This window comes from Gopherus evgoodei, chromosome 2 (genome assembly GCF_007399415.2).
Source record: "Gopherus evgoodei ecotype Sinaloan lineage chromosome 2, rGopEvg1_v1.p, whole genome shotgun sequence".
NCBI lineage: Eukaryota > Metazoa > Chordata > Testudines > Testudinidae > Gopherus > Gopherus evgoodei.
This window is the reverse complement of record NC_044323.1, coordinates 188,045,113-188,062,839: the sequence shown is the minus strand read 5'-3', so window position 1 is coordinate 188,062,839 and position 17,727 is coordinate 188,045,113. Positions and strand designations below refer to the sequence as shown.

The window sequence follows — 17,727 nt, the reverse complement described above, 5'->3', positions numbered from 1 at the left end:
CTTGATAGCATTGGATAACTTTCTATTAAATATTAATGTCATGACTACTGAGCACTCTGAACACAGTGTTTATTAAAAAGGGAGGCAGTATGGTCTAGTGATTAATGCCAATGTCCGGGGATCAGTCAGCCCATGTTCTATTTTGAATGCCACAGACTTCTACCTGAGTGAGTCATTTAACCTTTGTGTGCCCTTTCCCTTCTGTAAAATGAGGCTCGTACTTACCCTCTTTTGTAAAGTGCTTTGATAATAAAAAGAGCTGGATGAAAAGGGCTGTATAAGAGCAAAATATTTATTAAACTCTTAAGGCCTAGAGGCATTTAGCTATTGTACTGAATTGAAGCTGCAGGTTTGACTTTCCGAACCAGTAGGCATGAACTATGAGAACTAAGACAGAAACACTGTCAGAAGTCAGGGGTGAAGTTTGGGAGTTGACCCTTGTGTGACTCAACAGCACTTACTGGCAAGTCAGTAATGGCATCCGCCGAGCTCTGAACATCAGTGCAGGTTTTGTGGCAGTGTATGTTTATGGTAACATAACTCCTGCATATTGGAAGGGATAGAGGAAAGCTTTATAAGGGGGTAGGAAGGAAGGTCTTTATGAAAGCAAAAGGTCAAGATCCAAATTTAATAACCTAATGTAATTCCCCCAAGAAGGGCCCCAGCCATTATAGTATGCTGTTGTACCCCAGAGAGTACTTAGTGCCAGATGGCAGTAGTATGAAGTTAAACTTACTGCTGGAAAAAGAGGAGTGAGGTAAAAATAAAACGAAATACATTTTTTTAAAAAGTCCTGTCCTAAGATAAAGACAGAATAAATGACTTTATACTTTTGTTCTTCCAGGTGAAACCAGTTACCCACAGTAGAATCAATGTGTCAGCACGGTTTCGAAAACCACTTCAAGAGCCATGCACTATTTTGTAAGTAGGATTTTCAGTTAGTGGAGGTAATCCACCATCGTCTTTTTCTTGTTTCTATTGAGTTTTATTTAAACACAACTACACGTTATATAACTTTCCTTTATTCTTCCAGTCTGATTGCTAATGGAGACCTTATAAATCCAGCAGTGCGCCTCTTCATCCCTAGAAAAACACTAAATCAATGGGATCATGTTCTTGAAATGGTGACAGAAAAAGTAACCCTCCGAAGTGGAGCTGTGCACAGGTATGGGGAAGTTGTATATTTATAACATATACTTTACATATTGACACATCTTTAAATCTCTATAAATAGAGCTGGTTGGGGACTGAATTTCTGTTCCACAGGAAATTCTGACATCTTGAAAAAAAAATTCCTAATCAGAATGAAAATCTGAAATTTAGCATTTCCACTTAAATGAAATTCCAAAAAAGTTGATTCAGTACAGTTGAAATGTTTTGTTATGGCTTTATAGTTTTGACTTATAATTTTAAATATAATATATAAGGACAATACAACATTAACATTAATATTTAATGTAACAAAATAAAAACAAAATAAAAACAAAGTCAAAATATAATGTTTTAACATTATTGAAATGAAACATTTTGACTTTTGTCTTGAAGTGTTTTATCAAAATTAACATGTTCCCACAAAATATTTCAATTATAAAAACCCTGCATTTTTCAATGGGAAACTGGACCATCTAATTTCTTTCAACCAGCTCTATCCACAGCCCACCATTTTCTGATGACTTGGGCCCTGCAGTATGCTCAGAAAGTCGACCAGCTCAATCACTGTCAGACCAAGGTGGGAAACTGGTTCCAAAGTTATACAAGCATCTCAGCTCATCTCAGTTGCCACAGTATTGATTAGAGGAAAGATGATCTCTCAGGTCAGTAGGTCCCAAATCATTTAGGCCAGTGGTCCCCACCCTTTTCCATCTGGCGGGTGCCAGGCGATGAGCCACGGAGGACTGTGGCTGCAGACAAGCATCCGCCAAAATTCCGCCAAGCGGCAACGTCAATAGGTGTCACCACCAAAATGCCACCAACAAACAGCATCATCCAGAGGTGTAACCGCCGAAATACCGCTGAAAATCGGCAGCATTTTGACAGCGACGCCTCTGGATGACGCAGCTTGTCAGTGGCATTTCGGTGGATGATCATCCGCCAGACAGTACGTGGGCGTGCTTAGATGCCACGGCGGGTGCCATGGTGCCCGCAGGCACCGCGTTGGGGACCTCAGATTTAGGGCTTTAAAGCGTAAAATTAGACCCTTTAATTGTACTTGGAAATTATTTGCGAGCCAGTTCAAGTCCTTGAGCACAGATTAAATGTGCTGTCTGTGGGAAAAACTGAAGTAAGCAGGCTGCCAAATCCTGCACTAACAAACTTTGTGGCCTTCCAGTACATCCCCATGTAGGGCACATTACAATAATCCACTTTGCAGATGGGAAAGGCATGGTTAACTTAGGTAAGGTCTGCATCCAAGAGAAAAGGTTACAGCCCTGTACCAGTGAAGCACTCTTTCCAACTGATGCCTACTAAGCTATTCTGGAGCAGGTAGGAGTCAGTAAGACCCTCGGGTTGTAAAACTGTATCACAAAAAGAGAAACTCCCCCCAAATAATAAGAGATGAAAGAATCTCCCCCGCTGCGTAACCTCAGTCTTGTGTGGGTTGACTCTCTGCCAGCTAGCTTCCATCCAGTTCACTCATCCCCAGCCCCATGCTTCTATCAACATCACTAGACTCACAAAACACCATGTTTTTTTTGGGCATCCAACATGTTGTATACAGTAAAATAAATGTAAACATACATGACAACTCTCTCGGTCAGATCATCACCAGGTATAAATTGTAGCTCCAGTGAAATGATGTCACTTTTTACCAGCTGAAGATCTGGCCCTCTGTTTCCACCTCCAGATTGTTTTGAAATTAATAAACCATTAGAGGTTTGTTCTCATAGTTTGATGTCACTACTTGGTGTAACAAATAACCAATTTATATACAGAAAGGTATACATTATTTTGTAGGTAACTATGGTTGCAGTTCAGTGTTTTGTGCATTTTTATCATCAAAAATAACACATGACATCACAAGCGCCGACTTTCCAAAGTGCTAGAGGATGCTGGACCCCCAACTCTGCCCTGGACCCCACCCCACCCTTCCCTCAAGGTCCCACCCCCACCCTCCCTCTTCACATCCCCGCTCCATTCCTGCCCCACCTCTTCCCGCCCAATTCTGCCCCCTCCCCTGAGCACGCTGTGTCCTCACTCCTCTCCCCTCCTCCCCAAAACCTCCTGCACGTTACGGAACAGCTGATCACGGCAGGTGGGAGGCACGGGAAAGGAGGGGGAGGTGCTGATCTGCAGGGCCTGTCGGTGGGCAGGAGGCTCTGGGGGTGGGGTGTGGAAGAGCTGATGGGGGGCTGCCAGTGGGTGCTCAGCACCCATGGAGTTGGCGTCTATGCATGGCATTTGAACCATTCGGTGTTTTCCTTTTCTGGTTTCCTATTAACCTAGTTTTCATATTCTGTTCCTTAAAATGCTAGGAGTACATATTAAATAAGTTAGTAAAAGTGATCATTGTTCCTTAATAAGTTACAAATTAATTGCTGTGGTTTATAGTCACTATGTTGTCATCCTGTGAGACCACTGATGCCAGAAAGATAAAACTTCTTATTAAACAAGAAAAAACAGAATTACGAGAATGACACTACCTATGGTGTTTTTCTTTTCCGCATCATTAAAAACATAGCTGCCAAGTTTTGTGGTTTCATGCATGACATTTATCAAGTCACTGATTCTCCCTGCCAAGCTCCCCAAGAGTGGGGGCAGGCGCAGGAAGGATGGGGAATTACAAGCAAATACATGTAGAGCAGTAGAAGGAAGGGAATCTATGAGCGAGGTAGATGGGAGCCTATCTGCAGTACTTTGAATCAGATATTGCCAGGTCCCTGATGTAAACGACTTGTGTCTCCTAATGCTGAGGGGAGGAATACAATCTAAGGGGGAGGACACAGGACCTCCCCATGTGTCCCCCTTGCCCAGAAACCCCTCCTGCTCTGAGCCCAACCTAACCCACCAGAGTTACCTGCAGGAGGGGAGATGACTCTGTATCTCTCCTGCTGCGCCTGCCCCCTGGCACGTTCTGCCCCTGTCCCCAGCAGCTGGGCCCAGGCAGGGGGTGCGGCCCGTTGCCATCATCTCCCCAGCCGGGCTCTTGCAGGCTGCTGCCATGCTGTACAGAGCAGTGACCTGGAGTGGTGAGTGTGGGAAGTGGCTGGGCCTGCCTCCTCTGCTCCCTACCTGGGCCCGCTGCCAGGGACAGGGGCCGAGCATGCTGAGGGACAGGTACAATGGGAAAAGGACACAGCCCCTTTCTCTCCACCCAGCAGGCCAAGCAAAAATCTGGGAGGGGACCTCTTGACCCCCCCCCCCATGCTGCCCCATGCATCGCCTATGCCTGAGGGGTATGTGGTGGGGAGGTAGAGGATGCCTGGAGATGAGGGGGAGGTGTGGCATGGGGGTGTGTGTATACCAGGACGAGTGAGTTGGTTGGGGGAGTTGTGATGATGTGGGGTGTGTCTAGGCAAGGTGAGGGAAGAGCGAGGTGGTAATTGAGAGCCTGAAGCAACTTGATGGGTGAGCAAGGTTGTGGAAGGCAAGGAGCCTAGGCACCAGCCTTTCACGTGGTGTCTCTGCCACCACCTCTGCTCCTGGCTCCCCATTTCTGGCTCAGATGCAGGAAGGGTAGTAGAGAGTGAGGCTCCTTGCAGAGTAGCCGCCACAGCCTCCCCCAGAAGGTATCATTGCGGGGGCATCTCTGGTGCCTAACAGGAATACATGAGAACCAGCTGGGCTGTGGGCAGGTATGACTGGGTGGATGGGGAAAAAGCTGTAGGCATGAATGTGTCACACAACATATGTGATACTTGGTAGGTCTATAATAATTTTTTTAATAAAGTTCCTTTGTTAAATGCATTGTTGTTACTGTTTTCAATTTAAACAGCTGATTATGTTTAATTAAATTATTAGGCTTTATTAATATTAGTGAGAAACTTAGCTAGAGGCTGCCAGATATTTGTTGTTAAGGTTTTCAGGTGGTTCATTAGGCTGACAACATTGAAGAACAACAACAAATATGGCATTTAAAGCAGAAGAGTATACATTAGACAAAGTTAAAGATCTATTTCATACACCCATACCCACACGGATTGACATTTAGATGGCAGAATTCTATTTCCTAAGCTATATTAATTTTCCTGTTTTCCAGGGTTCTCCAAGGAATGTGTGGTCTAACAAACACAATGAGGTGAATTCAGAAATGAGTTTCCTTATTGATTTTAGGTTTCCTTGTCTTTGTGGGCTTGTTTGCTCATTAATGTTGTTTCATCATTACTGGTGGCTTTTATGTGGCAATGAAGCATAAGTGTTTTTTCAAGTGCTGCCATTACCATGAAATGTTTGTATTTAAAAAATAACCACTAAGTATACTTTGTAGTAGTGGAAGTGCATTTGGGATGACATACTAGATATGCAAGGAAACAGCAAAGTTTAAAAGCTAAGATTGATGTTAATATAAAATAAGACCAAAAACATTGCCTATGTTAGTATACAATTTGTTGCGCCTAGAAAACTGAGGAATTTCCACATCTGGGGGGATTAATGATGAATTATGGGTTACAAAAATATGTCAGAGTGTTTTGCAAATTGTGCTTTTTTTATTTTATTTCATGCAAGATTAAACCAAGTGTATGTCTGGCCTCAAAGGGCAATGGATTCATCTGACTAATACTGACCGTCGGAAGTTAGTGTAAAACGATTATGGGGAAAAGTAGCTTTTTCTCTTTCATAAAATACAGAATTTTCTGACTTAGCTCAGCTCTGTCATCTTGTATATATCACTTGGGAAAAAAGCTTGTTGAGGTGGACTTGTTGAAAAATTAATATTTGTTTGTGTCAGTATTGTGTGCATCCATTTGCTGTACGTGCACTTTGTGGATAACATGCACACACACTTTAGGAGGCTTCTTAAATACAGATGTTTGAATGTTAAATTTACTTATGTAAACGTGCTCCTGTTGTTGAGTTGTGGAACATGCTGCACAGGGTAAAACCGGTTCAGTATAGATGAATTCCCTCCACCCCCTTGTGATCTTCCTTGTGTAAAATCAGAGATTTGGAAATGAGGTGATTCTGACAGAAGAGAAATAGAAATCCCCAAGCAACAAGTTTCTTCCTTCACCCTCAGTAAATACATGTGTACACACAATAGTCTGTTACTCTGTATACCGAGATTATTATGATAAAGATCCCTCTGGTACAACGCAGACATTAGCTTTTGGTATTTTAATTGTTTTATACATACTGTTCCTTGCTATAATGCATCTGTTCTCAAACTTTAGCAACCCAAGGACCGCCATTTTGATTTAAAAAATTTTGGGGACCCTCCCCAAAACCCCCCATGCAGCCCTTGTCCTGCCCTTCTCCGAGGCCATGCCCCTTCCCTGCCCCTTCTCCAAGGCCCCGGCCCCACTCACTCTCTCCCCCACCCTCACTCACTTTCACCAAGCTAGTATAGGGGATTGGGGTGCAGGCTGTGGACCCTGGGAGGGACTTTGGGACCTCAGGCAGCTCCAGAAAGTAACTGACACATCTCTCTGGCAGCAGTTCCTAGGCGGTGGGCTCAGGAGGTTCCTGGCCAATGAGAGCTGTGGAGTTGGCGCTTGGGTAGTGGGCAGTGCACAGAGACCCCCTTCCAGGGCAGGAAGGAAGCCTACCTTAGCTCTACTGTGCCTCCAGACTTTAGCATTCAGGAAGCACTAGGAGAGAGGGGAAGTAGTTCATCTACGGAGCCTGGGGACCCCCGGGGCACCCTTGGAAACCTCCAGGTGGCTCCAGTTTGAGAAACGCTACTATAATGTAAAGGTGACCTGATAATATATTTACAATACCCACCACAACAAAAAAAGCCCAATCCAGCATAGATACCCTGTGTGAATAAAAGTACTATGCATAATTATGTTCACACTTGAAATGAATAGAAGATGGATTCTGAATCTTGGGGTAATGATCTACCCTCCTTTTCCATAAAGCTGGATGGGAAGTGAATCCTGATATGGAAAAGAGGATCCTAGAATGAAAAAGGTTGAGAGCCAGTGGAACAGATCACATGTAGCTCTAGAGAATAAAGTTTCTGTGAGTACAGAAATCCAGTAATTCTTAAACTTATTCCAGTTACTGGATAGAGGGTCCATCTGTCTCCCAATAGTTCTTGTTTCATTAGCTGAGGCAGTTCACCCATGACAATAAGAGATCAATCCCAAATTAGATTTCTCTGTTCACCTGCTTGGATCCCAAGTACCATGTGGCTTGATCCAAGTTGTGATGTAGATGGTTAGTTTGATATTTCTTCCCTTGTATTTGATTCTTTGGGGGTATAGTGGTATTTGTATGACAACTGTTATAGCTCTGCTTTTGAAGTCCAGTAAATTAAGGACGAAAAGAATCAGTCATGATTTTTAAGTGGATAGGTTACTCCAGCGTTTCAATGCACTTAGGAAATCTAATTGAAACTGCAATTAATGTTTTGTCAGGCTTTATACTTTAGATGGAAAACTTGTTCAGAGTGGGTCAGATCTGGAGAATGGGCAGTTCTATGTTGCAGTGGGCAGAGACAAGTTTAAGAAGTTGCCTTATGGTGATCTACTGTTTAGCAAGTCTACAATAAGAAGACCTCAGGGGTAAGCTCTCTTTATACACGTGTGTGTGTGTGTGTATTTTCATACTACTCGTGTCCTTGTGTGTTAGTCATTGTGTTTACAAACCAAACCCAATAAAACACAAAATCATTATTTGAGACACACAAAATGTAACACAGAAGCAGACCTGTATTTATATTTTTTGAAAAACCTGTGCTGATGCCCATAAGAAAGAAAAGGGGACAAAGAATATTACCAGAGAGAGGACGGAAACTGAGAGGAAGGGAGGATGTATTTCTCTCATAAAAGTACCATTAAAGTGAGAGATTATGTAGCACAACATGAACACCTTGAGAGAGATTCTCTGGTGCAGCCCTCCCCATCCAGATTTTTCCTCTACTGGTGTTAATCCACATAGCGTTTTCAGTGGAACTATGCTGATTTATCATGTCTAAGGCCCACTGTATTTCGTATGATGTGTAGAGCGTGCATTCTTTCAAAAGGTGCTGTAAGCCAGTTCTATGACCCAGGTGTGGAGCTTGACCTTCCTTAAAGGTATTCTTTCCTCCCCTTCCCACCACAAACACTCTATTTCCCAGTTACACACTCTTCCAGCCCTTCCCCTGACTACCTGTGCAAGGAGAAAAGGGAGCTGAGCTGGAGTTAACCATTTGTTCGCCAGGGACCAGACAATGCCCCTGTCACACGAATATTCTTTTAGGGACTAATCCTATGAACACTGTGGGGCTCAGTGCAAAATTACCATTAGTAGTCCCATGGAGTTCCATGGGACTATGCATAGTAATAAGCACTACACTGGTAATGTTTGCAAGATTGAGCTCATAATAGGTATCTGATGGATCACTGTAATTTAAAAATTGGACCGATCTTTTAAATTCTTTAGAAAAATTTGGGCCCAATTCTCTCACTTTCTCTGGTGAATATTTCCACTGAGATCAGTGGAGATGGGCCAGTGAGAAACTGATGTGAAATCAAAATTTGTCTCCTATTTTGCAAATTAACTCCAGTGCAATACATACTGACTTTTGTGAACTGTATACAGCGAGAATTAGTAACGCAAACTATTCTGGGAAAAACATTTTTGAGGCATGAATGGAAAGGTAATGCAAAGCATAACCTAAGGTTATGTCTGTGCTACGAGCTAGGAGTGTGATTTCCTCTGTTTGTGTACATATAGTTGTGGTAGTTCTCATCGAGCTAGTGTGAGTATAAATAGCAGCAAAGTTATGGTAGCATGGGTAGTGGTAGTGGCGGCACTGCTGAGCTGTGCCAAGTACATACTCACCAATAAGAGCTAGTGGAAGTATGTGTACACGAACAGGGGAATAGCACCCCTAGCTCATTGTGTAGATAGAATAGCACCCCTAGCTCATTGTGTAGATAGAATAGCATCCCTGGCTCATTGTATAGATATAGCCTAAGGGATATTGAGCTAGATCCTCAGCTGGTATAAATTTGCATTGCTCCACTTACTTAAAAACTACTTGCTTACAAAATCAGACATAAAAATACAAAAGTGTCACAGTACACTATTACTGAAAAATTGCTTACTTTCTCAGTTTACTGTATAATTATAAAATAAATCAATTGGAATATTAATATTGTACTTATATTTCAGCGTTTAGTAAATAGAGCAGTATAAACAAGCCATTATCTGTATGAAATTTTAGTCTATGCTGACTTTGCTAGTGCTTTTTATGTAGCCTGTTGTAAAACTAGGCAAATATCTAGATAAGTTGATATACCCCCTAGAAGATCTCTGCATACCCCCAGGACTACTCATACTCCTATTTGAGAACCACTGAAGTATACCTTATGGGAATTACAATACATTTATTTGCATAAGACAAGGATTAGGCATTTAAATGCAACCTGGTAAATAGGAATTTGACATCAGTATCAGTGGGATTTCTTAGTACAATAGTAGATTGGATAAAATAATTAACTACATTGCCATAGTTAGGAAAACAAACCATTGTTTATTATAATAAAGGCACATATAGCATTTACATTATAGACCATGTTCAGACTCCTAAGGTATTATTTGTTTCTGCAGTTCCAAAGCCTCTTCACTGCCTCCTGTTGTGGGATCCCGAAAATCTAAAGGGAGTGTAAGTAGCAAATGTAACAATAAAAGATTTTTGCTGCTAACTCTGCTTAATTCCAACAGATGGAAAGTCACTGTCCTTTGGGTTTGTTAAACGTGTGATGATAAAACCCAGAGCCACCTGGTGGTATGTTTATCACTGCTTGAAGAATATGGAACTATTCACATGTCAGTTAGACAAAAGAAATATCAGAAAATATTGTTACTGTAATGGTCTCTTTATTTTGTATAACATCTCTGAAACCCAGCCAAAGACCAACTGTTCCTTTGAGATATCTCATAATTCTGGTAAACTATCATTGTAAGTTTTGATTCTCTTTTAATTCTGTTTATGCACCTAAGGAAAATACACAATCAAGACTTCATACGGAGGCCAGTGAAGACAGTGGGAGTCTTTTCATGGTCTTCAATGGACTTTGAATCAGGCTGTAAAAGAGTTGCCTATCCCATGCTCAAGGAATCCTTCACAGCCTGATTCTCTACAACCTTACACCCTGTAAGCCATTTACACATCAGACTCATAAACTTTAAGCCCCGAAGGGACCATCATGATCACCTAGTCTGACCTACACACCTGTGCAGAGTGGATATAAAATGCTGCCAGATCAGAATGGTAGTATTTTATTCTATGCTTGCATTCACTGTGCACAGAGGTAAATGACCACAGAAGTTGAAGGGAGTGGAAAAATCAGGCCCACAGTCTATAAGTATATACTCTGTAGTCTGTCCCACCCACCCCACTGTCCCAAGAACTCCCCTTCCCCTGCAAAAAAAACCCACAACTAACGGAACACAAAGAAAATATGAAACTATTGAAAAAAAAAGCCTCCATTCAATTCAGTTTTAAGTCAATAGAAGATACAAACATATAAAGTGCAGTTTCCTTGTTTTGGTCACTGTATGTGAATTTCAGCATTCTAGCATTTTTTTTTATTAGTCTCATTTCACTATGACAAGACTGGAAAAAAGAAGCGAGAAGCTAATGAGAATAATGGCTAACATTCAGAATGATCTTCTTTATGGTTGTATCCCATGTAGAGAAGTAACACAGACAAAATGAAAAAATGCACAATTGACACACTGATGCATAGTAGACATTTTAATATATGTAGACTTTTTAGGAATGTGCAGTATTGATATTAACTATCTGAGGCAAGATTCTCAGCTAGTGTAAATCACTGGAGTTCCATTGGCCTTAATGGTCACGTACGGTTTTACTGCTGTTGCTGATTTGGACCAGCACTCTGATATGTTATTAATTTTGGAATTTGTAGGCACTGAAAGAAAAGGTGAAATGTGGCTATATCCTCATTCTTCAATAAACAAAAAAGCCATCTTTAAATGAAACGAGGTGACATTTCTGTTGGCTAAATAAACATCAGAAGAACCACAATGAACGTTTTATTAAAAAATGCCAGTGTGCATAATACGTACAGGATTTTGTTAAAGCAAAGGTTACTGTAGTGAAGTCAGTCCTGAGACCTTTGTTTAAAGATAGGTATTTCCTCTCAACTTCAGCAGAGGCGGAAAAACGGGCTGTCCTTGTCTATTCTGCTCACTTTGTAGAATTACAGGGCCCTCTAGTGTTCAACATTTAAGTAGTTTGAATTGTTCAAAGAGCTGCACCCAGTGAAAGTACCAAGTGGAGTTTACTTGTCATTTGTGATTTAACTAAATAGCGTTATATGTGTCTGAGATATGTAATCTACGCTGCATACATATTTATGATACAACTTTTATAAACATTATTGTGAACTGGTTTAAACTAAGGAAAAAACATGTGGAAGTCACATTTTTTTCAAGCTAAAGATTGTGTTAAGTTTAAATGTGGTCAATTAAAGAGAAAAAGTGCATGCTGCTTAATTAGAGAAAATGATTAGGTTGACACAACTCCAAATGAAGTCAGTGGGAGCTGTGACGGACTGGGCTCCTATGAAAATCAGCTTCTAGATATCCTTTTAATATGCATTATTGTGTCATTTTGCCTTCCTTCAAAGATGACTTTCAAATATGTCTGCTGAATTTGCCATAGCAAGTCTCCATAAAGAGACATGGGTCCAGATCCACTGCTCAGTTTTTAGATGCAAAATGGGGAAGTGATTCAGAAGCAGCAGGGTGTCTTGCCTCTTTCAGGGTGTCTACAATGAAGAACATCAGTGCGAATGCCAGATATCTGCCAGTGCCTCTGCCATCTGCTGTTGATACTTAGGAGAACAACATACAATTTTAGTTTTGGTCATGTGATCAGTTATTTACCAGTCACATTGGTTATGAACATCCAATGATTTTGTGTATGCATATGCATGTATTAATTCACCTGAATGAATCTTGTATCAAAGAAGGCATGCCTGATTTTCCTCAGGGAATTCACAGCATTAATTGAGTTAAATGAACTCACTTTTTTTTCTTTGAGTTGACCACAGGTTGATGAAAGGTTATGGTTTCTTAGATTATTTTAGATAGCATCTAAAAGCACTGGTAGCTAATGAATATAGCTGTTTGTATACTTGTTGTCTGTATAAACTATGACTTAGGTAGCTTACAGTGAAACTTAAAAAAAATCTATCCTATATTCACCAGTGAAAATTCTGAATTATTTTTCTTAGGGAAATGATCGCCAATCTAAATCGACTGTTGGCTCCCATGACACAGGAGACATGGTGTCATCTCCTCAGCCTCCAAAGAGAAAGGAAAAGAGAGAACAGACTCAAGAGAAGATTAGTTTTTCTAACAAACCCACAAAAGTGAAGCAAAATATAAGAGCAACAACTTATATCCTTCAAGATAATGGTGAGTACTTAGGTGGAGTATAACATCATGTAGGTTCCTGAACACTCAGGGCCAGATTCCGGTGAAAATTTGGAATTACACATTGGTGTAAATCCTAATGAGGTCATCAGATTTTCAGTGTACTTTGTCTGCCATATTAATTTCCAGATCAAATCATCACGTATCAAATGTATCTGTATGCAGCATTCACAGCCTCCGCCCAATTTATAAAAGACAGACTAACTTGGTATATGCCATATATAATGTAAGCTAAATAATGTCAAAGTTAGACTCAGGGCTCACAGTTTGTCAGACCACTCTGTTTTATTAGCACAGCGCTCTGCTAATAACACCCAGATAATGTGAGCACCGTGCAAGACACAAACTATCTTATTTATACAAATAAAAGGGTGGGCACTTAACAAGATAACAAAGGAAGCAGAATCTGAAAAGTTTACCTGGGCTAAGCGTGCATACCTTATTTCCTTACTAACTATTACTGATCTTCTGTTAATGTTTCGCCATTAACACCCTTGTTTATGCCTAATGTTTCTTTTCCTGGTACCTGTATTTCAACATTTCTTATTTCTGCTTAAAGGTACTTACACATTTCTTTAATCCATTCTTATTTTTATAATATAATTCATTCTACTTTCACAAAACTTAGGGTTTACCCAGCCTTTTATGCTTTTGGTACAGGCATAACCAATGGAAAAACACTGTGAGAATCCCTTTGTCATTGTTCTGCACTGAATAAAAAAAAAATTAAAAAAAAAAGCTGTCCTGCTCCAAGGACATTGCAATGTCCCAGAGGATCCCATGCTGGCTGCTTGGTTCTGATAAAACAAAATGATTTAGACCCAGAGGGAATAGAATAAATGTAGAACTCCAATTAGCCAATAGCTGCAGAGACTAATCACACTTCAGACTTGCTGGAGGCAACTTCTGATTTGCTTCCCCACTGTGTCATGGCACAATTTAGAAATTTAATAATAAATGTTCTCTTTGGGAAATTGCTTTCCTCCCCTTACGGTGTAAGAATTTGTTTTATGTCTAGAAGAATATCCACTCTGGACATATGTTGCTGAGACATTAGTGTGCTATTTTTTCTTATTAATAATGGTTCAAAAATTGTTAACATGGAGCAATTAATATCTGTCAGCAAAAATAAATTACACTTTTCATAACTTCTGATGTTTCCCCAAACTGCTGTTTTAAATGTGCTATAATTATGCATCATGCTTTATAACTTTCACATATGGGATCCAATAATGCATCTGCAAAGCTACAGGATTGTGATTTACAAATTGTACTTCCTGCTTCTGAGGAGTAGATTTGAAAATTGACATTGAAAGATCAATTAAACCCTTTACTCTGAATCACTTTGTAGTATAATGGTATCTTTCTTAGAAGAAGATTGTAGAATTGCTGCTTTATTTTCGTTGTGAATCTAATGTCCTTTAATTGTAGTACTGATGTTATTATAGGTTGACATCATTATCCAGCTATTTATGGGTCATGTTCAAACTATGTTTGTGTCTTGACAAAGAGATAATTTTCTTATTATACTAAAAGTGACCAAAGGCAATTTTACTGTCTGCCTCTTAGAACTGACCATCTTCACAGGTTCCCTTTCTTGAAATTGCATCTGCAAATTCCTCTCTTAAAAGCTATATGCCATGACTTGCAATCTGGCAATTTGGTTTAACTGTTACAGGATAGTCACCTTTGGATGCACCATTCTGAAATTCCAGCTGCAGTTATCAAAGGCTCTGCCTCCTACCTGTTCTCAGCCCACGTCCAGACTAACCCGCCGTATCGGCGGGTTAAAATCGATTGCTCGGGGATCTATATATCGCGTCTAGTCTAGACTGGAGCTGCGGCTGCTCCTGTTTGGTGTATTGAACCTGAACCTCTGGGACTAGATGTTCGTGGTTCCAAGTTAAGGAGTCAGTGTACACAGTCTTCTCTGATCCATGTAACTCTGACCCAGTGATTTGATAGTGTCAGTTTGTTTGGAGTGAGGATTTTCATAAATGAGGGTTCTGGTTCTGGAGATACTTCTTTAGGTGGGTTCCTGAATTCACGTAGACACCACTGTAAGAAAGATAAAGCATAAAACAAAACCGTAGTTAAGCAACTGCTTACCTGATTACCTGTACAACCTTTCTTAGGTTTCTTTTAATTTCCATTGCTTAACTAAATAAAAAGGACTTGAGATTTGAATGTAGTTTTATACAGTTTATTAAATATCCTTAATAATAGCAACTAACAGTATAGGATACAACAGAGATTGGCAACCTTTGGCCGATCGCGGCTCCCACTGGCTGCAGTTCGCTTCCCGCCACCCTCATTGGCCTGGAGCGGCGAACCACAGCCAGTGGGAGCCACGATCAGCCGAACCTGTGGATATGGCAGATAAACAAACCGGCCTGGCCCACCAGGGGGCTTACCCTGGTGAGCTGCGTGCCAAAGGTTGCCAATCCCTGGGATACAAGAATGCAAAAATCGTATTGGACTCTGATTTGGCTAACAGACTAGAAAACTGGCCAAGATAACCATTCAGATTTTCAGAATCAAATCACATGACCACAAAAGAAAATAACAGTTATACTCAATTACTATCTTGGGAAGGTGACTTTGTTTGGATTTTTGAATAAGAGTCCCTCAGAATAGGGCCTCACTTCTGCTAATTGGTTATCAGCTCCAGTTTGCTAACAAAAGAGTAAGAACAATCCAAAGCTAGATCACAAGACAATTTAATCAATTATTTACATGCCAATTACCAAGGTCTCCTTCCCAATGGATCTATAGTAGTCAACCTTTTTAACCTATTTTCCAATTAATTATACTAGCCCCAGGATCTGATGAACTATCTAGAATAAATTACTACATTTATGGCAGACTGTATAGACCGAGTGTAGGTCAAGAAGCTTTCACACTTGGTTTCATTTATGTATGTATACATCTACAACTAGAAAGGCAGTATGAAATCATTAACTGTGGTAGACACACATCTGTGTACAGTGTTCTGCAATCTTAGTTAACAACACTGACTTGTTCAGTTTGAAGGCTGCTTTACAATACTCTTGATTGACACCTGTTACAAAACAAAGGCACACACAGTAACTCTATGATAGTCTTTAAATCCATGGTACACTCACTTCTGGAATACTTCGTGCAGATGTGGCCGCCCCATCTCAAAAAAGATATATTGGAATTGGAAAAGGTTCAGAAAAGGGCAACAAAAATGATTAGGGCTATGGAATCACTTCCTTCTGAGGTGCGACTAATAAGACTGGGACTTTTCAGCTTGGAAAAGAGACGATTAAGGGGCGTGTGGTGGGGTGATGACCCAACGCTGCTTTCATGTAAGATTTCCCTGCCTGATGACTTGCATCAGCCAAAGAGAAGGGCGAGCTCTGAAGGAGCTGAGCCTCCTATACTGAGAAGAGGGCAGGTCTTTCTCTAATTTTAGATGAAGGAGAGAGGACTGTGCTTCCCTCTCTGTTCCCCTTACTTTAACCCTAGTGTGAAGGCACACAAGTCCAAGTGTGAAGACAGATAAGTCCAAGGCTAGGGGACTGGGAGGAAGGAGATGTGCCTGTCTGTAGGTTGGGCTTAGCTGGGCCCTGAAGGCAGCTGCTGTGGGAAATGACTGCAACTGAGCTCCTGCAGCTAGGTCTGCCCTGCAGGCAGCTGCTGATGGAGGCACACATGCAGCCACCGATGCCCAGCCTCCAGATCGTTCTCCCCCTGCCTGCTGGCTGTCTTGACTCTGTCCTGATAGGTCATGCAGACTGCAGGACAATTTGAGATGGCAAGCCACACTTCAAAAACTGGCCCATGTGCAAAATGATCCATAAAATGTAGGCTTCAGAAGAGGCCTGTGCAGGGTAAAAATGACTCACCAACACTTGTTTAAAATCGGTAAAAATGACTCACCAACACTTTTAAAAAAATATCCTGTTATCATTTCTTTTTCATGCTGAAATTAAAATCTAATATTTAATTAAATACTAACAAACGATATGATCAGACACACAGCTTGCAGACAGTAGTGCCATTCAGAGTTCAAACTGAATCCTTTCTAATAGCCATTACAGTAAAGATGGGACTTTGCCTGTGGTTAAATGACACTAGATAGCCCACACTGAAAGTGCAGTAGTGCTGTGCTAACAGAAAAAGCAGTGTCTAAGGTCCCCTTCCTAGAAACCTCTGCACTTGCATGGGTCCCCATTGACTTGCTGGAATGGGTCCTAAGACTGTAAAAACACATTTCTCTTTCTGGTGAGTCTTTGGTTAAGGAATGTTCAGAAGCAGTTGCAGAATTCCTTCTTGCCACCAGCTATGGAATTATGTTTTCTTTACTGAAGGCTCTGATAGTTGTTCAACCGGATCAAATGAAAGCATAGCCAGGAAGCAGCTGCATGATTCTCATCATGTGACTGCTATTTCAAAATAATATCTAGTCATGTCATGTATTTTGACAAGGACTATGTTATTATTCCCTTATATATTTTTACACTTATTTTTCAATTATGCTTAACTCTACTTGTTAGTTAGAAGATTCAGATTTCATTTTGGTCACTTCATGATGCTATGGCTTCTTTTCTTCAGCTTTTCTTGGTACTTGTCCCACATCTTGACGTATGATCTTTTCTGCTGTCAAGAGCAGTCAGATAGAATGCCAGCATTACTAGATTTTGATTTAAGATCAGCTGCTAGTTATGGTCCCAGACATATAATTTTATTTGAGGAGCTGATGGCAGGTATTCTTTCAATTAGAAGGTTTGCATTGTTAACTCTTGGAAGGTTGTAGTTCCACCATGGCATTTTTCTAAATAAAAAGTTGTTCTTGTCATGTAGAAGTTGCTTTGACGTTACACAGGATTCTGAGCAGATGTTTTGTAGTAAGATTTTCTTCTGTGTCCTTCTTATTTTCTTGTAATGATCATAAAAGTGCCCGAGAGCCCTGTAAACTTAGAGGCCTCTATACAATCCACAGAAGAGGTACAGCAGCGACTGCAGAACCACATTTACTTAAACCAAGTTCTGGGGCACCTGTCTCTGTCAGGGAGAGGTTAATTCAGTTTCCCTGCCCACTCATTTCCTAGATCCTCTGACAATGTAATAGTCTGGCAGTGTTTCTTTGAAAAACCCCTTCCTGTTACCAGGAGTTGATCCTGTTGGGAAAAGGTTCGG

At 40.8% G+C, this 17,727-nt stretch overlaps 1 protein-coding gene across 1 annotated transcript in view; it reads left to right on the top strand.

The window, feature by feature from the left end:
- Positions 1 to 17,727, top strand: part of DCDC2 (doublecortin domain containing 2) — a 122,432-nt gene that overhangs the window by 43,260 nt on the left and 61,445 nt on the right. The window contains exons 3-7 of the mRNA XM_030552531.1: positions 845 to 921; positions 1,034 to 1,165; positions 7,521 to 7,667; positions 9,703 to 9,757; positions 12,360 to 12,543. Of these exons, the coding sequence (XP_030408391.1) occupies positions 845 to 921; positions 1,034 to 1,165; positions 7,521 to 7,667; positions 9,703 to 9,757; positions 12,360 to 12,543 (595 nt within the window). The remainder of the gene's footprint in view (positions 1 to 844; positions 922 to 1,033; positions 1,166 to 7,520; positions 7,668 to 9,702; positions 9,758 to 12,359; positions 12,544 to 17,727) is intronic.